Below are 25,125 nucleotides of genomic sequence, written 5' to 3'. Positions count from 1 at the left end.
TCTCTATATAGATTTATGTATCTCTTTAGAGGTATTTAGATAGAGATAACAGTTTTTAGCCTGTTCACCATTCACTTTGCTTTATCTCCAGCCCTTAGACCAGTGCTCAGCACATAGTACATGTTCAACACACATTTGAGGTCTGCTATGGACTGAATTGTATCCTCCGCAAGTCATATATTGAAGCTCTAACCCCCACTGTGTCATATTTGGAGACAGGGCTTTTAGAAGGTAATTAAGGTTAAATGAGGTCATATGAGTGGGACCCTAATCTGATAGGGTTGGCGGCCTTATAAGAAGAAGAGACATAGAATGCAACTTGTGGTTGCCAGTGGGGAGAAGGGTGGGAAGGGACAGACTGTGAGTTTGAGATTTGTAGATACTGACAGGTGTATATAGAATAGATAAACAAGATTATACTGTATAGCACAGGGAAATATATACAAGATCTTGTGGTAGCTTGTGGTGAAAGAGAATATGAGAATGAATATATGTCTGTTCATGTATGACTGAAGCACTGCTGTACACCAGAAACTGACACAACATTGTAAACTGACTATAACTCAATTTAAAAAAAAAGAAAGGTGGAAAAAAAAAAAAAGAAGACGAGAGCACAAGCTGTCTCTCTCTGTCCCTCTGTGTGCACAGGCCACGTAAGGACTCAGTGAAGGTGGCTGTCTGCAAACCAGGAAGAGAGCCCTCAGCAGATGTGACCATGCTGACACCCTGACTTTGGACCTTTATTCTCCAGAACTGGGAGAAATAACTTTCTGCTGTTGAAGCTGCCAAGTCTGTGGTGTGCTGTTATGGCATCCTGAGCTGTTTAATATAAGGTCTAAATGCATTTCAAAATCGTGGAGTCCCTTAAATGCTAAGCCAAAGACTTCGCTTAGACAGTGGAGAACAGTGGAGAACCCCTGAAGCTGCCTGATTGAGGGGGTGACCTTATCAAAGCTGAGTTTTAGGAAATCTGTGACTGCGAGGACTGCAGGAGGGAGAGGGTGAAGGCTGAGAGACCCGGAGGGGGCTGCCGTACCAGTGCAGGGGAGGGGCCAAGAGGGTGGGAAATCCAGCCGCACTAGCAGAGGACAGGAAGTGGGGAGATGGAGACTGGGGTGCGGGACGCAGGACCAGAGCCTTGTGGTGTGAGAGGATGTGAGGGAAAAGAATAAAGTCGACTTTGACTTGGACACTTCTGGTGGGTCAGTGGGAGGATGTGAGCCTTTTAGCAGAAGTTGGGAAGTAAGGAGTGGGAGTGAGGGGAACATGGGGGGAGGATTATAAGGCAGGGAGATAGATGCTAGATGTCAGAATCTGGCAGATCTAGAAACAGCCAGGGCACCCCACCCTCCCCCAATCACGGGCTGTCACAGTCAGGAGCCTCACAGTGAAACCGGGACAAGAGCTTGACAGCAGGCGGGAGGTGCCTGGGAGACACAGAACAACCTAGGTAGGGTCTGTTAGGAGTTGAATTGTGTCCCCCCAATTCATTCGTTGATGCCCAAACCCCCAGGACCTCAGAATGTGACCTTATTGGAGTCTTCACAGAGGTAATTAAGTTAGAATGAGGTCATTAGGGTGGCCCTAATCCAATATGACTCGCGTCCTTACAAAAAGAGGAAATTAGAAGGCAGACGCATATAGAGGGAGAATGCCACGTGAGCATGAAGACCGTCACGACAGGCCACGGAGGGAGGCCCGGGCCAGGTCCTCCCTTCGCAGCCCTCAGAAGGAACTAACCCTGGAGCCACCCTGATCTCAGACTTCTGGCTTCCAGACTCTGAGACAATACAGTCCTATTGTTGAAGCCACCCAGTTTGTGCTGCTCCCTTATGACAGCCCTTAGCAAGCTAATCCAGGAGCTGAGGCCCAAACCTGCACAAAGCCAGTAACTCCTCATTCCTTCCCTGTTGGCACCAGCTCCTCCGTCGTAAGCCTGCAGCAACTTGCCCTGCTTGGCTGGTTCTAAAATGAGGGCAGCACGCTGAGGCTGAGCTGGGCAGCAGGCCACCCCCATCAGCGGGCAGATGCCACACACCAGGATGCAGCCCCTTAGCTGTAGCCCCAGGCGGCACTGCTCCATCCAATCTGTGGGTACCACCCTCCTTGGGGCAGCAAGTAGAACCTAGGTAGATGGCTGTGGCAGCTCAGACCCTAGAACCACGGGGCCCGCAAACCAGCAGGTACTCACCCACCCGTGCAATTAAAAAATTGCTACCTTTAAAACTTAACCAACAGTGTTCAGTACCTCGGAGTATAATTTCCTCGTAGTGTATTTAAACCATGACTTCTAAAGTGATTCATTCTTTATAATAACTCCACGGAAGCTTGAAATCACTTATTCTTCCCCTACCCTCTCTCTTCCCCCCTATTCAGTGGTCCACGTTCTGCAGTCCGTGGAGGCTGATTACGGGAGGGGGTGCCTGGGAGTCAGATTCATCACCGTTTGGGCCTCTGGAGATTAGAGATCTTCCCGTGAGATTGTTGATGGTTTTTTCTCCAAATGAGCCGATGCTCATCATCGCAATGATCTCACAAGCTAATCAGATTATTAAACAACTTTCAACTTGATCCCATTACCAGAGCAGAATGTGTACACGTGTGCTACGAATTAATTTTGAGAAATCTTGCAATTATCCTGTGGCCTACCCCGATTACACCACCATCGTAATATGTGTGTTTATTAAAATCATTAACTTGCTAAATGTAAACATTTAAAACGCACAAGAAGCTTTGTGATTATGTTTTGGACTTTTTACCTTTTGAAGCATCCTGGGACCCTCAGAAAATAGACGAGGGTTGGGGCTGTCTGCACCTCTGAAAATGTCCGTGTGAAGGGGGTTCTGGCAACTGATACCCGTTTGTAAAGAGAGGAGGGAAAAATGACTTTGACCCAACTCAGCCTATCTGGGAAAAGAATTTGAATAAGGTTGGATGCAATAAATGAGCGTACAAACTGGTGTCCCTGATTCCCGAACCAGAGTGTCATTGTCCTCCTCAGACAGCTTGCACTGAATCTACTCACTACTAAAACAAACAGTGGGCAAAATACGTGGAAATTCCAGCAGGGCTGAACCCAAACACCCGTCAATTCAGGCCCTACTTTCTGGTTCCACCCTGGCTCTGACCACCCAGGGCAGTGGGACATGGAAGTCTGGCCCCTTAACTAAGTGACCTAGGAAGACCCTGCTAGTCACCGAACAGGTGATGGTCTGGGCGGAGGGAGGTGAAACGTCAGCAAGGTTTGGATTCTGCTGCCACTGGGAACTGAGGGACACCCTGTTCCATAAAAATTCCTGGAAAGCATCCTTTGCCCCCTGTTCTGAGGATACGCCAGGAACACCTGGTAACCCATGGAAGTGGACCTGAGGATTGAACATGCTTTTGGGAAAATCTAATCTGAGTGTCTAACTGTGGTCATGAACCAGATCAAGGCAAAGGGTACCTGGCCCGATATAGCTGGGGGCAGAAATGGGTTTAATCGCAGCTTATCCTAGGAAATTGGGGCACCCTCCCACAGACAGAAAACACGGGAAGTTTGTCAAGTGCTTAGAGATAGGCTTAAGGAAGGGAGCAATCAACAGGCACCCCTAGATGGCAATCTGAACGCAGCCGAGGGAATCTGCTCACGCCAGCCAGGTGGGCTCTGCAGGGAACGTCTGTGCGTGATTCTATGAAACCCCAAATGTCACGGTGTGATGACTACTGTGTGTGTCTGTGTCTGAAGCTTGTCTTGGGGGTGGGAGTTTCCGGATGCTGAGGCAACTATTTGATGAAAAGATGACATTTAGGTTCAAGGGCCATGATCATTTCAAGTAACATTTAGTACATGCTTACTTTGTGCCTCACCCGGGCTAGATCATTGCACATCTACTGATTCACGGAATCTTCACGGTAACCCATTTTTCAGAGGAGGAAATGGATGCTCTGAGGAGTACAGTGACTATCCCCAAATTACCAACTGACAGCAACAGAGCTGGGCGTGGAATCCAGGCTCTCACAGTCCCCACTGTCCGGTCTAGGTCTCACTGCCTCCCTCGTGCGGACTCCTAGAGCCTGGCCCCAGGAGGTGAACGCCACACGTTATGTTGATTTGAATGACTGACAGGGATGATGACATCATCATAAAGGGAAAGGGGTGGAGCTGTGTCACCAAGACTCAGCGGGTGGTCGCCTTCCCTTTCCGGACCACAAGGGTGTCATCTGCAAAATGAGGACAGTGCTTCTTGCCCTGTCTGCCTCCCATTGACAACACATCTTTACCTAAATGAGCAACAAAATGCCTAGATCAGCAATATAATGATTAGCGAAACAACAACAACAACAACAACAACAACAACAATAATAAACATTTTTGGGAGCACTTATTCTGTGCCAGGACTTGTAGAGTTAAGAGGGGACTCTAGGACTCCATGGCCTGGGTTCAAGTCCCATCTTGCCCACCTACTAACTGTGTGACCTTCATCAAGCCACTAGACCCTCTGGGCCTCAGTTTATTCATCTGTAAAATGGGAACAATAATGGTACTTCATTGAGTTGGGCTGGGGATCAAATGAGACTGTGGATCTAAAGGGCTCAGCCCAGTGCCTGCCACAGCTCCACAGATACTAGCTCTTACTGTGACAGTAAATGCTATCATTCTATAATACGGAAAAGCCTTTGTATTCTATTACAAGTTAGTCGCTATAGGGATGTTGCCTGTAAGCTTAAATTATACATAACGGCCCATCACTGGGAACCCTGCCTCCCAGGTAATGAGCATTAAGCTAAAATCCTTTCGTTTAACTCACAGGAAACATCCTGACCAGGCCCTGCTGGGAATGGCTGACTAGAATCAGGAAATGCTTGACTTGACTCCCTCCCCTTTTAGTATAAAAGAGGCCTGAATTCTAACTCAGGCAAGATGGTTCTTTGGGACACTACCATCTTCTACCATCCTCTCTGTCTGCTGGCTTTGCAAATAAAGGCACTTCTCCTGGCCCCAGCAACTCATCTCTCGACTTATTGGCCTGTCGTCTGGCAAGCGGTACCAGCTTGGACTCGGTAACAATCTCAGGCAGGATCTCCTCTCATCCCCCTGGCAACCCCATGGGCCTATAAGCCCCTGTGAGCCTGAGTGCAGATGCTAGTTAGTTGTCTGACCAGGGTCACCAGGAGGAGGAGGCCAAGCCTAGGCTGAGCCCTGAGCCCTGGTGCTGTGGGTAAGTGATCCCAAAGTTAGAATGATACCCACCTCAAGGCGGTATTGTTATCAGCGTTACTGTTATTTTTATCCTGAAATCATTAATGTGCGGTGAGTCAGCGCTGACTTAGATGGTCTCCCTGCAGCAGGCTGGGCTGTCGCTGAGAGGCAGAGGGCTGCGCTGCTTTGCCCTCATCCAGACACTGCCCGGCGGGGTCCGGCTGCCCCCTTTTGGGCTTCAGCAAAGCCAGCAGCAGCTGGCCAGTGGGGGCGTGTGCTCAGGTGGAGAGGGGCCCCGAAGACCTCTGAATGCCTGAAGACTGGGGGCCCATAAGCACTCCCCTTTTGCCTCATAATTTGGAGCTCTGCAGAGAGGCTGGGGGATGCTGACACTCACCTGGAAATACTTCTCAACAGATTTTGACATTTTGAAAGCCAGCAAGCCCTATGTCCCCAGGGGTGAGGAACCGCCAGGTTGCTGATGAGGTGGCAGGGATGGGATGGCGTGGGGAGGGAGATTTCAAAATGAGAATCATCTCTTTGACTACCTGGTTGCCTTTGTCAGCAAGAGGCTGGAGAGAGGGGCAGTGGGCTGAATAGGAAGGAAGAACCCCAAATGGAATTGCCAATTCTCCCAGGCCCAGGACCCCCCTCGCACCCACTAAGGACTGGATGGATGCTTAATTAGTATCTGGAAATATACGTGCTGTGTGCAAGTAGGGTGCATTCCCCCTCCCCTTAGGAAAACAAATCAGGCAGGCAAGCCAAATAGATGCTTAATAAGAAGAGAAGCAGAAAAGGGCTTGATTCATATCCTAAGGTTTTACGGGGAGAATGGACAAATAGCCCTTTCTCATGTCATTAATCTAGGGTAGCATTTCCACTTAAGAGGAATATTTTGTGAGGGGCTTTTAGAATAGTGTAAAAACTCAATATGTGTCTCAGGTGGTATGAGCACTAAAGACAACCTCAGAGATCCAATAACGATCCTCAGCAAGACAAACAAAATGCAGTTTCTCAGCTACAGCTGTTCCTTTTACTGTAATGCATTTCCCCACATTCTTCTAGGCAAACTCCTACATGATCTTCAAAACCCAGATCAAATGTCACCTCTTTTGGTAAACCTTTCCTGGTACCTGCTGAGATATTTCTGTTCCCACAGTGTCTCGTGTCCCTCTCTAGTTTAGGATCACCTGCACTGTACACGTGTCTGTCTCCCCACATTCATCTGTGAAGGTCTTGAGGGTGGGAGGATGATGCTTCCTCACTTTTGCTTCCACCCCAGAGCTAGGCATGTGGCAGGTATCGGGGGATCAATTTGGTGTGTGATGGCTGAACTGATCCATTCTATCCACCAGCCCAGGCCAGGTACAATTTGCAAGGGGATGATAAAGACAAGCATCACGAAGTCACTGTGCTCTAATGACCAGGGACTTGGGTCTCACTGGCCCTACCCACTGCTGACCCAGACTATTGGTAAGAGAAATAACCACTAGGTAAAGATGAAGCCTCAGCCTTCTGAGGCTAATTTAAAAGAAGGTGCCTCTAGGGCTAACGGACGGGCCTCGTGGTTCCTTCAGGGAGCTGACCGTCATCTGAGTCAGGAAGTTCCTTCTCACTTCTAGCCTCCATCTTCCCTGCTTCACATGGGCTCTGTTGCCTTTGGCCATTCCTCGGGGAAAAGGCAGACCAACTGTTCCTCCACCAGCTCCTGTCTCTTCCCAACTCAGGAAGGCAGGTAGTGGCTGGGTCTCCCTTTGTGTTATTAACAGTGATACTCCTTCCATGGATGCCTAAAAAAGCAGTAAATGTGGGCTACAACTGGGAGGAAGGGAGCCAGTTCCAGGAGCTCCTGGTATGGTGGCCTTGAGTGGGTAAAGAAGAGGTTAAGCAAAGGAGGCCGTCTTTCAGGTCGGAAAGAAAAACATGGGGTTTTCTATTAATTTGCTCAGCTTGGGCAACATTTCTAAGCCCCGTGGCTACGGAGGTGTTGAGCAGGAGGTAGCTGGGCTATTTCCTTAGCTCTGAAACTCCAACATAATTGAGAGCTTGGGTCTCTGCCTCCTTTCAGCTCTATTTCTGAGAGGCATTTGGAAATTTGAGTCTCAGACAGCAGAGCTGGGATGCTCTCCCAGGCCAGCGATTTTGGTCCTTTTTTGGGTCACAGACTACAGGGAGGACTTGATGATGGTAAAGAAGTGAGTGTAAATCCAAGCACTGCTGGCTATACGTCATGCTTCCAGGAGCTCCCGTGTCTAAAACTGTGGGGCTATTTTAACCTCGGGAAGACACAGTCTCTTCCCCTTCCTCCAGCATCCTTTCTCATTCTCCAAGGAAATGGAATTTCCATTTTAGAGGGGGCCTTAAGGCAAGTTCTCAGCACCTCCCCCGATTGCTGTAGACTGAACATTCCTGTCCCCCTGCCAAAATTCATATGTTGAAACCTAATCTCCAGTGTGATGGCATTGGGAGGTGGGGCCTTTGGGAGGTGATTAGGTCATGAGGGTGCAGCCCCCATGAATGGGATTAGTGCCCTTATAAAAGAGATTCCACAGACACAGCAAGAAGATGACCATCTATGAACCAGGAAGCAGGCCTGCAACAGACGTTGGATCTACCAGTGCTTTGATCTTGGACTTCTCAGCCTCCAGAACTGTGGAAAATAAATTTCTGTTGTTTATAATCTACCCAGTCTATGGTATTCTGTTATAGCAGCTCAAATGGACCAAGGCATGATCATTTCATCATGATGCCCTACAAAGGTCCTATGAACCCTCCTGTCCTATCCCCAACATTGAGCCCTACTCCTCAGGCTTGAGGTTCAAGGTTATGTTTTTCAAGCTTCACTGTCTAACCAAGATGGATCCTATGAAAGGAAGTAGCCACAATCCTGCTATCACTCAGATTTTAGCAGGACTTAAGGGTCTTTCGGCGGGGGGGTAGAGAGTCAAGGCCTCCTCTGCTTCTTCCCTATACCCCAGATCTCAGGGGTAACTGCAGGCCAGTAGTCACACACTCTTACCTAGAGGGTAGGTAAGGCAAATCATTACAGCAAGCTGGGTAATCTCAAGACAAAATACTTGGTTGCATAGTAAACACGTAAGAATATTCTTCATTTACATAGAACATGAAATCTTTCTCATCTTTCCTGAAATGTGTGAACCTCTTGCTGGATCTCTACCTGCCATTTATAATAAAGATAGAGATAGAAAAAGATTTAACTTTCATCTTAACTATTATAAGAAAACCAACAGTACTAAAGTTATGATACATGACAATGGATAGTTGGCTTTAATGAGAGGGACACAATAGGGAGTGGTGGGGATTGTGGCAAACTGGAGAGCCTATACTCTCTTTAGTGAGGGCAGCTATTACTCAGTCCAGGCAGATAATTGCACCCTAAGAATATAGACTCAATGTGGTCAGATTGTCCACATTTTTTAGAGAAGTTGTAAATATGATACATAAAAACTGGAAACCCTGCAGTAAATTCAAAGCACAAATATAAATGGTCTCTTAGGACAAAATAGCGCAGATCTAACAAATCATGTCTATGGATTGAATCTGGCCTGAGGCGGCCTCTTTCTGTCCTTCCGTGTCTTAAGAGGGTTTGTATATGGCCAAGCCGTTTACTTTCTTTTGCTATTTTTTTTTTTTTTGGATTGAGTTATAGTCAGTTTACAATGTTGTGTCAATTTCCTGTTTACTTTCAATTAAGAAAGAAAATGTAAACAAAATTTAAGCTCTACTTGTTCGTTTAATCATTAATAGATAATAACAGTCCTGATGCTCACAGTATGGCCTTGATTTTGGAGGAGAGCGTAATAGAAGATGACCGTGGTGCTTGTCCACCAAACATTCCCAGGTGTCCCTGCAAGAGGGAGGGTATGTGGCTGGTGGGATCACGCGTCTGGCCTACTGGGGAGTCCCTGATGTCCTTGGTCTTCCTAGCCAGCCAACAGCAGCTAAGGAAAGCAATTCCACTGAGGCTCTGGAATGTCCCATCTTTCCCTGTGAAGCTATGTAGACAGGCTATGAGTCATTGCTTACATGGGTTGGTGGTGAAAGGTACTGTCTGCAGATTAAGCATCAAAAGAAAGAGTTTAGCAACCTGGCCTGTGCCATCCAGGGCATGGGGCAGCTGGAGAAAAGGAAGAAGTTGCCCTGCTAAGCATCCTGGGACCCTCTCCCTATTCTGACCTCCTGTTGGCCATTCCACTTGCAGAGGGGTTTTTGGGAAATTCACATGCTTCACCAGGGTTGCTTTGGCCTGGTCTGTCAGCTGGCTGGGCAGGTGCGGAAAAAAGGCTCAGGTGATCTCCAGCCAAATCTAGCCACTCTCAGGAAACCATATTGACTCAGCTGTTAAAAGACATCTCAGCAAATTGGCAAAGACTGAAAGGTTTGATAGCACACTGAGTTGGCAAGGTTGTGGGGAAATAGTCATTCTCCTACCGAGCCATAGGATTAGTATGACTTCTATGGTGAGCAATTTGGCAATTTCTGCCCAGATCACAAATGTATACGACTTCTGATCCAACAATTCTGCTTCTAGGAATTTATTCTTTCGATAAGCCCACCCAACTGCCAAGGTCATTCATTACAGCAATGTCACGGCAAAATACTAGCAATGGGCCACATGTCCATTTTGGAGGATGAGCTCAATAAATACGGTGACGGCTTATGATGAAATATTATGCAGCTGTGAAAAAAGAATTAAGATTGTCTTTACCAACTAATTAGGACTAATCCCCAAGATACGTTGATAAGAGAAATAACAAGGCACAAAATAATAAAGGCATACTTCAGAGATACTGTGGGTTCAGTTTCAGACACCATAATACAGCAAATACCACAATAAAGAGAGTCACATGAATTTTTTGGTTTTCCAGTGCATATAAAAGTTATGTTTACACTAGACTGTAGCCTATTAAGTGTGCAGTAGCATTGTGTCTAAAAAACTGTGTGTATAATTGAATTAAAAATAATGCAATTGGAAAAAATGGAGCCAATAGACTTGTCTGATGCAGGGTTGCCACAAACCTTCAATTTGTAAAATAAATACAATAACGCGAAGCACAATAAAACAAGGTCTGTCTATAAATGTGATGCGCTCTTATCTGTGTAAAAACATATGAAAATAATGTTTATACACTTGACTATGCATAAAATACTGCTAAAAGGACCACAAAAATGAGGAATATTGCTCTCCTCTAGGAAGGGAAACTTTGTGTCTGGGATTTGAGGAGAGAGGAAAAGTTTTTACCACGTATATTTTGTACCTTTTAAATTTGGAACCACGTGAATGTCTTTTCTGGTAGGAACAGAATGAAAAATTGAAACCTTGCAAAGAAAACCCAACCAAACCAAAGCCAAAATCTGTAGCCCAAGATAAGTGCACCTGGCCTCAGGCCCCCCCACCCAGCTCTGAGCTCGCCAACTATGTTGGCTGGTTTCCTCTCCAGCGTGGTTTGGATTTGGCTTCCCAAGAGGGTTTAGGAAGCCATGGAGTGTGGGTGCCAGGCTGGCACCACCCCTTACCTGCTCCTTCTCTGAATATGGGTTGTTGAGGACGACAGGCACGTTGCCTTTCCCCCACAGGTCACTGAAGACTCGGTCATTCTCCATGCCGAGGGGCAGAGCTTTGTGTGATTTGCCGTCCAGATCTCTGAAAGGCAAGGCAGGGGAGGTGAGGAAGATGCGATGCCTGGAGTGACCGGCTGGTGGCCCTGGTCTGAAAGTCCTGCATCAGTACAGAGCCTTCTGGGATCACTCATGTGACTCTACACGGAGCCAGCTAGCTTTGGGCTTCCAGCCTGAAACTTCATAGGGTCAAGCACAAAGGCGAGCTCATCCAAGCCGGCATAGATGGCTGGCACACACCCAGTGTGCAGACATCATTTCAGGAATGATGACGACATGGAGTTTGTTTCCCCCCTCCCCATTCCCCCATTTCATAATCTAGCAACACAGCAGGCCCATCTCCTAGTAGAATCCCACACAGAACCCCTGGATAACTTAACAGCCATGAAACTTACTGGTTGAAGACCTAGGAAGCTGGAAGGAGAGGGTAGGAAACCAGCCCTGTGGGCCACGGTGATAAGTCATTTCCACACCGACCAGAGCACTGGTCACAAAACTAATGACATCAGCCCAGGATAAAAAGGAATTTTATTCTGAAAACCGGGGGAACATAGCATTACAAAAATAATAATACTATTAATAATGACAGCGTTTACTAAGCACTTGTCATGTGTCAAGCACTTTACATACGTTTTAGTTAAGTTAGTCCTTGTGACAACCCTATCAGGTAGGTATGAATGTTGACCACCACTTTACAGATGGCGTAAGTGAGACAGAAACTAAGTTGCTCACGGTCACAGTATTGCAGCTTACTCTTCACCTTTACTCTGAAGTGGAGGCTCTCAGTCTTATCATCACTTCTCGTCATTGTCATCATCACCATCATCATCACCAGTACCACCACTGCCATCGCCACCACCACCACCAGGACCACCACTGGCATCATCATCACCACCATCACCACCACCAGCATCGTTCTCATGATCATCACCCTTGTCACCATCCAACATCTCCTTATGAGCAAAACCATCATTATCACCATAGTCATCATCACCATCCCCAGACACACCAGTGTTATCATCACCCTCATTATCACCAACGTCATTCTCATCATCACCTTCGTCGCATCATAATCTTCACTGCCATCACCACCCTCTTCCACCATCACCATCATCATCATCTTCATTACCACCACCACAATCCTCACAACCATCATCAGATGACGAAGCTGAGGCTCAGAGAGGTTAAATCACCAGCCTAAGTCTCACAGCCAGGGAGGATGGAGCTGGGATTCAAACCCAGGCTTGTTTCTGACTCAAGAGTCTGACCTCTTAACCAGGAAGCTTTCCTGGCTCTCTGCCTGTGAAGTCTGATAGGTTCAGGAGGAGGCCATCTCAGCTCGGTTCCAGAGGTTGACCACCCTCTGAGAGGGAGAGAAGTCATGGCTGAGATGGGACTGACTCTGCACCCAAATCCAGATCTCCCGACCAGCCCTGCCTCACCTCTGTTCTCCTGCCCTTCTGCTTCCTTAACAACCTGCCTCTGTGTAACCCTCCCATCCAGTTTCATTCTATGGCATCCGTCTGTCCCCTAGCTGTGGACAATGCGACTTGCCCTGTGGTCCATCTCTGTTTGGGCCCCAGGCGCTGAGGCTGGTCCCATCTTGCCTTCTGTTGTTCTATGTTCCCAGCTTTGGGGACTCCTGGTCTTGATTCCATAATTTCCCCTAATTCCCAATCTGATGCTGACAGTCATTTGGGATGAATCAGAAGCCAGGGTCCAAGCTCTGAGCGCAATGGGGCCCCTCCAGCTGCCACACGGGGACCAACCAGAACCTCCGCCTTGCTTTGTTTCAGTGTCCTGGTGGCCCATGTGGAAGCCACGTCTGCTCATCCTGTTTGAAGAGGTCTGCAGTCGTTAGAGGGAACATTCTGTCTTACCCTTTTTAAAATGTCACCAAAAACACACCGGGAGTGGTTCTTGATTACAGACATGTCCCGAGTCAATGGTTTACTTACACGGTGATAAACAACGGAATTGTCTGTTGAGACGGCTGCTCTAAATGTCACTCAGCTCCCTCTCAGCTGTAAAACTCCTGCTTCTAGGCTATCACATGATCATAAGTGGGGATTCAGCAGAGAAGAGAGGAGGTTAGTATTGTTTGAGTGTCGGTAATACCCCAGGTGCTAGCACAGAAGTTGTTTCATTGACTCTCGACAGACACTAAAAGCTCTATTTTACAGATGCAACAACTGAGCCCAGAGAGGGTATGTATCTCCCACGGTCTCAGAGTAAGCCGAGGGGAGAGCTGGGATTTGAATCTAGGTCTGATCGATGCTCGGCCCAGATCTTTCCTTTTTTGAAACAGAGACAGGAAAAACGAATCAGGATGCTTTACTCTAAGCCAGAGGCTAAAAAGCAAGGAATCCAACATCTCTCGCTGAATGAGGCCGGTTTACAGACATTACAGGGTGCAATTACCTAGGCAACTGAAATGGCTCACATGGCTTGTCTTGTGTGCATCTGCAGGGAGAGTTGCTTTCTCACCATCTCACCATCCTTTTCTTTAGTGTTTTTTTTTTTTTGTTTTTTTTTAAGCCTTCAACACCCTTGTTTAAATAATGCATTTGAAGTGTTTTGTCAACCCAGACTTATTTAAGAGTCTGTGATGCACAGGAGAAGAACATTTTTTTCACGAGACCATGGGGAACATCCGTTAGCATCCAACGTGGAGCTATTTTGCTTCTATGCACCCAGGGACAAAATCAGTGGATTGAGGTAGACTCTTAACCCCCGACAAGTCTGTCAGTGGTAAGTAGGTCTGAAGGAAATACGTGGTTTATTGTCACGAATTTGCTCAGCTTGGGATGTATCAGCTATATGGGTGGCGTAGCACGCTGGTGAAGAACACAGGCTGTGGATTGGGTGGGGCTGGGTTCAACTCACAGCTTTGCTGGTTATAAGCTGCATGACTTTGGATATTTTGGATACTTGACCTTTCTGATTCTCAGTAAATTCATCGGTCAAATAGGGTTAGTAATAATACCCAGTTCACGAGGTTGCTGCAATAGTTAAATGAGGTAAAGCTGACAACCCTTAACCTGTGGCACCTACTATTGCATTTACTGCTAATTTGTTTGTGGGCTGATCAGACAGAAACAGAGGAAGGAAAACGCTAATTCTTTATGAAACAGTCAAGCTTGCTCTAAGCCAGCATGGTCTGGTAGAACTTTCTGCGTCAGTGGGAACATTCTCATCCATTATCTTCAGCCCTGATCTCCACTCTCCCCTCTTCCTAAGAAGCACACAGTGTCCACTGTTACATTTATGCCTGACTTCTCCAAGTCGTCCTTCCATCTTCCCTCTGCTGAGAGCAAACTCCTACTCACCCTTCAAGGCCCACTTCACACGCCACCTCTCTTGGGGGTTAATAAGGCCATGCTTGTAAAATGCCTAGTTCACAGTCAGCACTAACTCAACATGAGCTATGTTTATCTTTATTTACAACTAAGGAAACTGAAGCCTAGAGAGATGAGGTAACTTGTCAAGGTCACACCACCAGTGAGAAGTGGAGGAAGCCTGGAAATAAAGCATCACCTTCTCACCGTTCTCCTAGATGAGAATTACTGAGAACAGGGCTTATGGGGGAGGGGCAGCCATTTGACTGGGCCTCACCCTCGTGGAGAACCCCAAATTGAGATATCAAATGTCCCCCCAGATGAGGTGGAAGTGGTGAATGTATTTATCCATAAATGTAATTTTGGTAACTCTGATCTATCATTTCTTCATTTACATAAATGCACTGGGACCCCACAGATGGAGGTGGATGGGGTCTGGCTTGACTTCTGAGAAGCCTGGATGGTGACTCTCCTTTGCCCGTACTCTTGAGTCTTGGCCCTGCCCAGCTGCCTGAGGGGGGTCTCAGTTTAGATCAGGATTTCTCAGCCTGGAACTATTGCTGTTTGGGGTGAGACAATTCTTTGTGGTAGGGAGCTGTCCTGCGCATTGTAGATGTTTATTCCAGCTGCATCCCTGGTCTCTATCCACTGGGTACCAGGAGCATGCCCCGCCACCCCCACCACCAGCTGTGACAACCAAAAGTGTCTCCGATGCTCCCTTGGGGAGGGGGAAACATGCTCCTCCCCATTTAGAAGCATGGCTGAGCTGCAGCTGAGGACCCCAATCTCACGCCTCCCACCCATTACCCCTAATCCTTGCTCTATGCTCACCCAAGGGTCTGTGAGGATTTATTCACCAGTTGTCCTTTGTCCCCAGATGGGACTGAGGAACCCGCCTTCACTAAGTGGCTCCCACATCCTCTCAGCATCCTTACCCCTCTAGAAAGACCATCCTCCGGTGGACTTAGCCTTCTGGTGGACCAGCCATGAGGGCAGCGCCATCATATGGTCATGTCTGGTGGCTCCCGGATTTCAGGGCGCATCAGAATTAACCGAGAGGCTTGTTAAAATTCCTCTGAGCTCACCCTCTTGGAGAGTCTAAAATAGTGGATCTAGCTGGGAAGCCTGGAACGTGCATTGCCAAAAGCACCCCTTGGCGGCCAAGGACAGCCTTGAAGACCCATTTCTCTGGGAGGGCTCTGAGCTAGACTTGACAGTGAGCAGCAAGGTCCCCTCCTGCTGAGAAGTGCCACCCTCCCCCAGCTCTTCTGCGGCCCCTCACTTACCCCCCATGAGACCAGGTGTGAAGCACCACCTCCCACCCGCTGAGCATTTTAAGGACTAGACCTAAGCCCTTTCCTTCCACGTCGCTAGCGGGACCATCATACTCAAGCCAAGAGTCAGTCTAGCATCTCCAAACCTTCTGAGGACCTTGGCCAGATCCTTCCAACGGAGGCCCCCCGGGAGCCGGGGCCCACTGATCTCTCAAGCAGCAGGGATGGAGGTCCTGGGTCTCACTCCCCAGGGAGTTTACACGTGTGTTGGTCGGTGACCACTAACCAACCCTGAGGACCCAGGAAGGGGAGCAGGTGGGCCAGGCCTGTGTGCCCTGGAGGTGGGGGCCGCCTGCTCCCGCCCGACCAGGCAAGGAGGCCGCTGAGGAGCAGCTGGTCCTGGCAGGAAGCCCTGCCCGCGTCTCCCGGCAGACAGCACACTCTCTCCGACCCTCCTCCTTGCCCTCCACACTCCAACAGCCTTTGGTTTCTGCCTCTGCCTGGTTGCGGATGCTGGGGCCTGAGTTGGCAGGAAGACCTGGGGGCTGTGGAAGCAGGTCTGGGGTCTCTGTGCAGCTTTTCTGCAAGATTTCATCACGCTGGAGTGGGGGAAGGTCTCGATAAAGAGAGAAGTGCACTCTTAAGAGCAGGAATTCTACCATGAATGCTGTAGCGGAGAAGTGAGGCTCAGGAACGATCATGAAGCCCCTCCTGTATTACAAAAGCTGGGCAGGATTCTTGAACTCATGTCTATGGTGGGACAGCTGATGGCCCCTGCCCACGTGTCTGACCTCACTGCCTGCCTCTCTCCTCCCACTCACTACACTTAAGCCCCACTGGCCTTCTTTCAGCAACTTGAACATTCCAACCTTGTTCCTGCCTCAGGGTCTTTGCTCCTACCACAGCCTCTGCCAGGATCATGCTTCCCTAGATTTCGCACAGTTCACACCTTCTGGCCTCAGTGTAAACATCGCCTCTTCAGAGAGGCCTTCCCTGACCTTTCGATCTAACGTGCTACCCAACCCCAAGCCACTCTTCTCCAAATCACTGTATTATTTCCTTCATCATCATTTCCTTCCGCATCATTATCTCAAATGATTGCATGTGTCTGTTTATTATTCATGTCTTGTCTGCTCTATGACTGCAGAACGATGGAGGTTCGTCAGTGGATTCCCAGCTCTGAGGACAGTATCGGAGGCAGAACAGATGCTTGGTAACTATGCATTGACTAAAAGACGGTGGGGAGCCCTCTGGTTACCTGCAATTTGAGGTGGGTGGGCTGGCTTAGCTGTTTCCCATAAAGAGAGGCTGGGTGCCCGCTGGACGAGGTGGCGGGGACATAGATGGGAAGAGGGCACAGCACAAGACTATAACTGCTATAAATAGGAACTTTCTCCCCTACCCCAGGACAGGATGGGCTGGGGAAGCCACTCGTGTTCGAATGGTCAGAGTGAGAATGAAAATTTGCACCGAGAGTCAGCGTGATGGCCAAGTTATCGAAGTCAGTTGCTTAGGTGAAAAATGCCACCAGGGTGATTCAGAGCTACAAGGCACGCCAAGTACAGCCCAGGTGGAGATTCTCTTAACTCAGACAGTCCTGGAATCAATGCCGTCGTTACTTGGTCTGAGGTCAGTTCCCCAGGGGGCTGTCTTTAGTTGATGGCAACTCAGAGCTGTCTTTAGTTGATGGCAACCTCAGAGCCTCCCTTTCCCTTTAAGACTGAGAAAATATTCTGATGTCCTCAGAAATTTGATGCTTAGTGGCCAAGGGCACTGTGGCCAACAGTGCAATCTACAAAGTCAGTAGAGGGCAAGAGCATGGGTTTAGCGTCAAGTTTTGGCTTTGCCCCTTGCTGGCTGTGTGACCTGGTACAAGTGACTGCACCTCTCTGAGCCTTGGTTTCAGTATCAGGAATGCAGGGTGCTATGAGAAGGAAGTGAATTATCTGATGTAAAGGCCTTAGCCTGGGGCCAGGCCAACCTGGTATGCTCAGCACAGGCTGATTTGCATGATGATGATAAAACTCAGGCTTGATACAGATGGAGGAACCCTCCCCCAATTAAGCTGATTCTCTAGGGTTGAAACTGACTTCCGTTTCTCCAGCCACATTCTCTTGTCTGGTATCTCTTCAACTCTAGACATTTACCATGAGATTTCTAGGTAGAGCCAATGCTGTGTGACCTTGGGCAAGTTGCTTCACCTCTCTGAGCTTTAGTTCCTTCACCTATAACCAGGGGCTAAAACCACAGATCCTACTCAGGGAGCTGAATTCATGCAAGCTCTGAAGAGGTGACTTGTGAAGTTACTCTCATAAGTAACCGAGTGCCCTGCAAGTGGATGAGAAGTTATCAGAGCGCAGGGCGAGGTTAACCGGCTAGTCCAGATGGATGCTGGACTGAGGACCTTGGCCTCTTTAGAACCCTCCTTCAGGGCAGCAAGCTGAGCAACCTGGATATCCTCTGCCATGCAGCATTTTAAAGTGACCGTTCCCAAGTGCACAAGGTCCCGAATTCACCGCCTTCCTCCCTGACACTCCCTCACCTGCTGCCACCACCTGCCAGGGCCACCTCCCCTGGGGGATGGAGAGATGAGTCTGTGTTTAAGTCAGCATCACTTCTCCCCCCAAATAACAGGAGAGAAAGCAGCACCCCGAACAACAGGACTAGGGGTGCCCTGTGAGGGAAAGGGACTAGGACGGAGCAGGGGAATAAGTCCACGTCCAAGTGGAAAGAAGGACGGCAGGAAGAAAATGAGGCCAAGAGAGCAGAAGAGTCAAGGTCGCTGCTGAGAACCAGTGATGGACCCAGAAGCCACTGACGCCAAGTTCGTGGGGCTCTGGGCCTGGTGGGCAGCTGGCCTCATTGTCACCCAGCATCCAGGATGCCAGTTTCGACCTCTCCCCCAAAAGCCGCCTGGCTGGCGAGGCCCCTGGGAGGATGAGTCATTTCCAGGCAGCCCTGTGGTCCAGGGGGCTTGAATCCTCCCAGGCCAGCAGCCCCGAGAGGGGCCCTGAAGAATACCCTGTCCCTGGGCTTCCATTTCCTGACTTGGGACACTGATTCATCATGAGACACTTACTCTCTCAGCCCCAAGCAGACAGTCTGGCAATTTGTGGGGGTGCTTTGGTGGTTATTAACGATGATGACCAGCACTCCCGGCATCACAGTGGGAGGGAGGTGGCATCGGGGGTGGGGGGCATCCTACAACACCAGGGACAAACCCACTCAAGGAAGAAGGGTCCTGACTGCCATGCAAACTTTGGACATCCACGTAGATTAAGAAAAAAAAAAAAAGCTTAAATTTCTCAGTCAAGATCTCGGTTCGGACTTAACGTACAAATTTGCCTTTAAGTGATAACTGAATTTGCCATGCATGCAACTATTGGGTAAATCAAAGAAAGATAGGACATCGTTTTGTCAGGAATCATTCATTCGCCATCTCAGAAAATCACATCACCAAGGCGACGCTGCAGGTGGCATTTGAGTTGCCAACACAACACACCTGTGTCAATCTGCATCTGATGCCGTGGCGTCTGCAGCCATTCTCCGTTTAGGCGAAAACATCTGACATTCCAGGGGGGCCGTGCCTGGGCACTGATATATTAAATTATAGGCTCTTTTATTATAAATTAATTTTATGCTCTATCTCCTTTATTTTATAATTAGGGCATTATATTGATGTTAAAAAATGTGAAATGTGGGTAGGTTACATGATCCATGAAAGAGTTCCTCATCAGTAAAGGGGGAATTTAAAAATTTTTGTTTAAAAAATGGGGGTGGAGAGCTTTGGGTCCAGTCACTGGGCTGGGGGAACATGAGCTGATTCAACATTACCCATCCTGAGAACCACTCACCTCAGTGGGTTTCCCAGAGGCATATACCTGCCCCAGGTCATTTTCTCCCGAACTGTACCTCCACCAAAGCAGATTTTTTTCTCCTGCTTTTGGTCAAATAATTATACCACGTGCGAGATTGAAGCGGGGTCCCTGGAGGGAGGGCCCTGAGGGACGAGGGCAGCTGAGAGCTCAGATGTAGCTTCTTGAGTTGGGAAAAAAGTTCTGCGGGAGCAGGGCCCCATGTCAGACCGGCTTGTCCCACCCTCCTCCTCCGGGAAACAAAGGCTCCTTCCCCAAGATGAGGTTTGGAGAGGCCCCCTCGGGGCCTGGCCACCAAGAGGGCTCCCGTAACATTCCTTACACTTGCCGATCTCATCCCAGCCTGGTGGCCTGTCCCCAGCCCTTATGTCCTGGACTGTCGGCTGGGAGAGGGAGTCCCATTGGCTCCTCGGGTGGAGGGCCCAGCTCCCAGCTCCCAGCAATGGGAGGGACTTCTCCGTACCACACACCAGAGTCAGACTCCTGGGGCTGGGGTGGGTTTCTGAAATAGAGCCCCCGGGAATTCTGCAGCGCACACCCCATGCCAGGCCCATGCCCAGCTGATAATCAGAACCAAGTGCGTAGGTCATGAGATACAGGGGTCAGCTGCCGCACCAGGTAAGGGGCCCCGTTCAGGGTCTCACTGCCCCTCTTGGGAGAGGTGGTGCTGGGGATGAGGGAGGCACGGATCGGATTAGGAGGAAGAGGTCATGCTCTGAAGCCTCTGAGGACGGGCACTTCCAATGCCTTCTGGAAAACAAGACCCGTGATAGATTCCAGATTCTACAGCTGTTTTAGAATTTTAAGTCCTCGGAGTGAGACAGGGGCGGGGGGGTGGTTAGTGTGTGCCCAGAAGCTATCTCAAAGCTAATCATGCCATCTCCACTGGGTGTGCCACTGCAGGGACCCCTGGGGGGTGGCAGCTCCCCCGAGTCTGCGGCAGGTGGGGTCCCGTGCTAGTCATGGGAGAATCAGGCTCCAGGTCTCTGCTACCAGGAGAGCCCCAAGGATGGATCCTGGCCCCCAGCTTTGGAAATGGACATCAGGGCACTGGGGGAACCCAGCCATCTGCCCCACCAAAAAGCTCACACCCTGTCCTGTGTATGGGGCCCAAGACTCACCATCTCCCACGGAGACAGGACCAAAGGTGTGGGGGAGACTCCAGAGTGTCTGCAGGGAATTTGCCGAAGCAGGAAGGGCAGGGCTGGAAGGGCAGCAGGTGACCTGTCTCCCCTCTGCCCTGGCACTTCTCACAGAGCCTCCACCTTCCTACTTGGGGTCTGGCTGGGACCGGGTCAATTTTTGCCCAGGTATGAGAAGCTGGAAAAGCCCCAGGATGTAATGGTGGGCCGTGGTGGGCTGCCACCACTGGGGGGCCCACCAGTGGGCAGTCTGGGGGCTGCCCCACCAGGAAGGAGGACTCCATCCCATGCAGTTCCTCAAACACGGCTGGCACACTGGCACCTCAGGACCTTGGCACCTGCCCTTCCCGCTGCCTGGAACGCCCCTCCTCCATGAAGCCCCAGGGCTCCCTCTAGCCCTTCCCTCCGTGTCTTGCAGTGTCGCCTTCCTAGGGAGACCTGCCAACTTCCTATCTGCAATGTCACCCTCCTCAGTACTTCCCAACCCCTCCCCAGTTCTATTTATCTACTTAGCACGTATGACTAGCGGTCTACATAGTTTACATCTGTGTCTTCCCCACTGCACGGTAAGCCCCCCAAGGTCAGGGGGTTTGTCTGTCTCATTCACTCATAGGATCAGAGGACCCGTCTCTTCCATTCACTGCTCTACCCTGAGGTGCCCAGAACAGTGTCCAGCACAAGGTAGGTCCTCAGCGAACATTTGTTAAATGCAGGGGTCTGGGGAGCAACTTTAACCCAGGCGCCCAAGGGGCTTCCTGATGACCTCTAAATGCTCTTGGGACACTCAAGGGTCCTTGAGGAGGGGGTTGGGAAGTCTTGGGTCTGGATTTCTGGGGGGCTCAGACCTGAGCCCCCCTCTGTGGATAAGAAGGGTCTGCCTGGTGGCACTGTGGGCTGAAGGGTCAGTGCCCGACCTATGACGGGAGCGGAAGGCAGAGAGAAACTCCCCTCTGTCTCCCATCTCCTGGCCCACTGCTCCCCGACCCCCTGGCCTAGCTGCTGATTTCTCCCCAGACAAAGAGCTAGAATCACGGACTGTGCTGCCATCTCTCCTTCCCCGGAGAATCAGAAGATTCCAATCTGGCAAATACAGAGGGGCTGGTCCCCAGTTCTTCAAGTTCTAACCCCGGTTCCCATATAATCTGAGCAAGTCCAGCATTTTGGGGAGTGGGGGCCAATTCTCTGCTTTGACTCCATTTCCTCCCTTCAGAAGCTTCCCAGGCCTGGACTGGCCGTCACCAGGAGACAGCTAGCTTGGTCTAAGGGTCCCCAGCACTCAGCTCTTCCCATCTCTCCCCCCACAGCCTCGGCATCCACCCGCACCTGAGTCTGCTGTGCACACTAGCCTCTCACTCTCCGGGTGACCTCGGGAAATGCCCCTCCTCTCTGAGCCTCAGTCTTCCTACTGTGAGATGTGGATTACAAAAATACCCACCCTGTGGGGTTGCTGGAAGATGTGACCTCGGCTGCCATCATCATGAGCTCTGGGTTTGGCTGGGAGAGAGACGCATGGGACGTTACGCCCATCCCACACTTGCAAAGGCAATTTTCAGGGAAAGAGACAAGGGTGCTTGAGTGGATGCACCTGTGCAGACGTCTGGCCAGCTCCAGTTGGCTGTTGGGCTGTGAGATTGAATTGCAACACACGCTTGCACACAACACACACACACACACACCTGTGGGCTTACCTGTCTACCTGGACTCCTGCATCCTTTGTCTCCGCCTTGGCAGGTCCCCCTCCGTTGATCCCTTTGCCCCCATTGGTGAGAAGATTCAGCACAGGCTCTATTTCTTTGAGCAGTTTATTGTTTTCCTCGCTCCCCTGGAGGGCAACCCCGGGACTTTTCTTGGCAGGGTCCTGGCCCGGGGGCCTGGGAGCCAGGCCGTTGGCGTGGGAGAGTGAGCCGGCTTCCTGCCCAATGTCTGGCACGTGCTGTGGCCCATTGCCAGGACCCGTGGCCCCGTCCACTGCCAGTGGCTGCTCTTTGCTGGCTGATGATGGGTGGGACAGATCAACGGCTGCGGTGGGAGCACCCAGGGGCCGTGTCACCCGGATGGTCTTGGGGGTCCCGTCCCCGGTGAAGGTGGTCTCCAGGTGCGTGGTGAAGCCCTCGGGGCCCCTCAGAATGAGGACCACGTGGGTCTCAGAGGCAATTCCCCGGAGCACCTCCAGGGCACTGTCATAGCTCAGGTCCACCAAGGGCTGGTCGTTGACCGCGAGAATGATGTCCCCAGCCTGGATGAGGCCACTCTGCTCTGCAGCACCCCCTCGGATCAGGTCGGAGACGATCACAGGCGGTTTGCTGACCCTCTCTTTCACCAGGAACCCCAGGCCCCCTACCTTGCGCTTGAAGAGGCGGACAGAAATGACGTTGGGTTGGATCTGCTGAACACTGAACATGTGATTCTCCATGGTGTCTAGTGTCCAGGGGTCTGAAGATCTCAAAATACGTCAAGCTGAGACGATTTCCCCAGGAGGAGCCAGGCTTCAGGCTGTGCTGAGAGAAGGAGCCGGGGGCCGACGCTGCGGGGCCGAGGAGAGTCTGGAGAGGGAGCTGCTGCTGGGCCTTGGTCTTCTCTGCCTTTGACGTCAACTCCGCATCATTCACTCATTGCTCTTGGGCTGTCGGTGGCATGATTTCCTGCGTCTGCCTCCTTCCTTGTTCTCTAAGGAAACGACGGTTGATCAAGCAGACGTCAGGGGAAGCGGTGGGACGTGTCCCTAAGCAACGGGTCAGGCAGACAGTGGAGGAGAAGTGTCTGGTGGATGTGTCTAGAGGTGACGCATGCTAGCATGGACTATCCTCTGGGCATCACTAGCCCATGAGATGCAGATCCAATCTGGGGCCTCCTGAGCTGAAGAGAAGGAACAAGGGAGGGGATGAAAAGATTTAAAAAGGAGAGATGGATGTGGAGTGCCCAGAACCACCTTTAAAACTAAGATGGGAAATGCAGGCAACCTAGAAGCCTAGCCATAAGATGCTCTGGAGTTTTGAAGCCAACCTAAAAACGAACTCCTTCTTTCTCAAGGGGGATACCTCCCTAGGTAGCTGCATATTGCCTGGTTTCAGTGCCACGATCAAAGCCCTGTGAGACCGAGGGTTTCCTGGGGGAAGCCACTGACAGCCCCAGAAATCAAATGGCAAGAATCATAAGACCTCTCTTATCTCTTTGCCATTGCGAGAAGCCACCATTCCAACTTTTCACCAGCCTTTGACTCTCAGCATTTTGCAACACTTTCCATCCTCAGGTCAGGAGCTCAGCCGACAAAGATCTCCAGATTCTCCCTTCCAGTTGCTCCCAAAGCCCCCACAACAAAACTAACAGACAGGGAACGATGTCCCCTTCCACCGACCAGGGATGTCAACTGGCCTTTAGGACCATTTTTGTAACTATCAACTTATTCCAGGTTCAAAAGGATAGACTTGGCCCCATTCCAAACCATTATAAACCAAAGCTGGCATAATAAATACCAAAGTCATGGGTCCACATAGAACGTGGGAAGACATCTGGGAACCAAAGACTATTCGAGACCCTAACAGAGAAACATTAGGAAGTGTGGACTGGATACCCCTAGGGTTAGATAAAACACAGTAGGTGCTCAATGCATATTTGTTGAATGAAAAAGAAAAAGCCCCTTGAGGGGAGGGTATAGCTCAGTGGTAGAGCACATGCTTAGCATGCACGAGGTCCTGGGTTCAAAATCCCAGTGCATTCATTAGAAAAAGAGTAAGAAAAAAAAAAAGGAAAAAGCCCCAAAGACTAACACAGCGATCACTTATTGAGCACGTCTGTTCTTAACGTGTATTTTTTTTCCTCCTTTGATCCTCACAGTAACCCTTCAACAGACAAGAAGACCAAAGCTCGGGAAGGTTCAGTGACTTGTCCAAGGTCACGCAGAGAATGATGATGGATGGAGGATTTGAACTCAAATCAGCTCCACTCTTAAGCCTGAGTTTTAAAATTTATACTCTAGTTTTTAAAAATTTATAATCAAGTTATTTTTGCGAATCCCACCAGCTCCTCCAGGCTGGGAGAGATGGGGTATGGCTGGGGTACCAAAGGCCAACAGGGAGGCCAACTGGGGATGCTGTGGCCCTGGTGAGGTGTGTGCAATTGTGATGCGTCTGCAGCGGGCAGCTGTGTGAGTGTGTTTTCTGTGTCTGAGTTGGGGCAGGTGATCTGTGGGCTGTGGGCAGTGGAGAATGCCTCCCATCTCTTTCCTATCCCCCAGCTCGAGCCTCAGTTTCCTCTCCACCCTGGCATCTCTTGCTGCTGGCATCCTCAACTCCTTAACACAAGGAGGGAGCCCCCATCTGCCACTACTAACAAAGTGATACTCCCTTGTTTCCTTTTTAGCGACTTCCAGGGGTCACCTCAGGGCTGAGGCAGCTGATAAACTCCTGCTGCCTCTGAGCACAGGAGGTGCGTGCAGATAACCCCCTGAGAAGGAAACGCTACCTCCTAGATCCCTTTCGCGGGGTGGAGGGGCGGGCGGGTGGTTAGCAAGTTCAGCCTCTCCCTTTTGCAGCTTGCGTTATGTAAGCCCGCCAGCCCCTCTGTGTGGGTGAGGGAATCTTGAATACCCAGACCCAGCCCGGGCTGCCTTCTCCATCTGGCGTCGCTGTGTGTGTGTTTCTGTGTATTCATGCATCGCCCTCGTGCTGTGTC

At 50.1% G+C, this 25,125-nt stretch overlaps 1 protein-coding gene across 3 annotated transcripts in view; it reads right to left on the bottom strand.

The window, feature by feature from the left end:
* NOS1 (nitric oxide synthase 1) overlaps positions 1-25,125 on the bottom strand; it is a 166,200-nt gene that overhangs the window by 59,154 nt on the left and 81,921 nt on the right. For all 3 annotated transcript variants that reach the window (XM_074356469.1, XM_074356471.1, XM_074356470.1), the window contains exons 2-3: positions 22,143-23,310; positions 10,724-10,850 (exon numbers count right to left, since the gene is read on the bottom strand). In XM_074356469.1, coding sequence (XP_074212570.1) covers positions 10,724-10,850; positions 22,143-22,867 — 852 coding nt within the window. In that variant the 5' untranslated portion in view covers positions 22,868-23,310. The remainder of the gene's footprint in view (positions 1-10,723; positions 10,851-22,142; positions 23,311-25,125) is intronic.

Source organism: Camelus bactrianus, chromosome 32 (genome assembly GCF_048773025.1).
Source record: "Camelus bactrianus isolate YW-2024 breed Bactrian camel chromosome 32, ASM4877302v1, whole genome shotgun sequence".
NCBI lineage: Eukaryota > Metazoa > Chordata > Mammalia > Artiodactyla > Camelidae > Camelus > Camelus bactrianus.
Note: the sequence above shows the minus strand (reverse complement) of the source record. Positions and strands in the feature narration are given on the sequence as shown.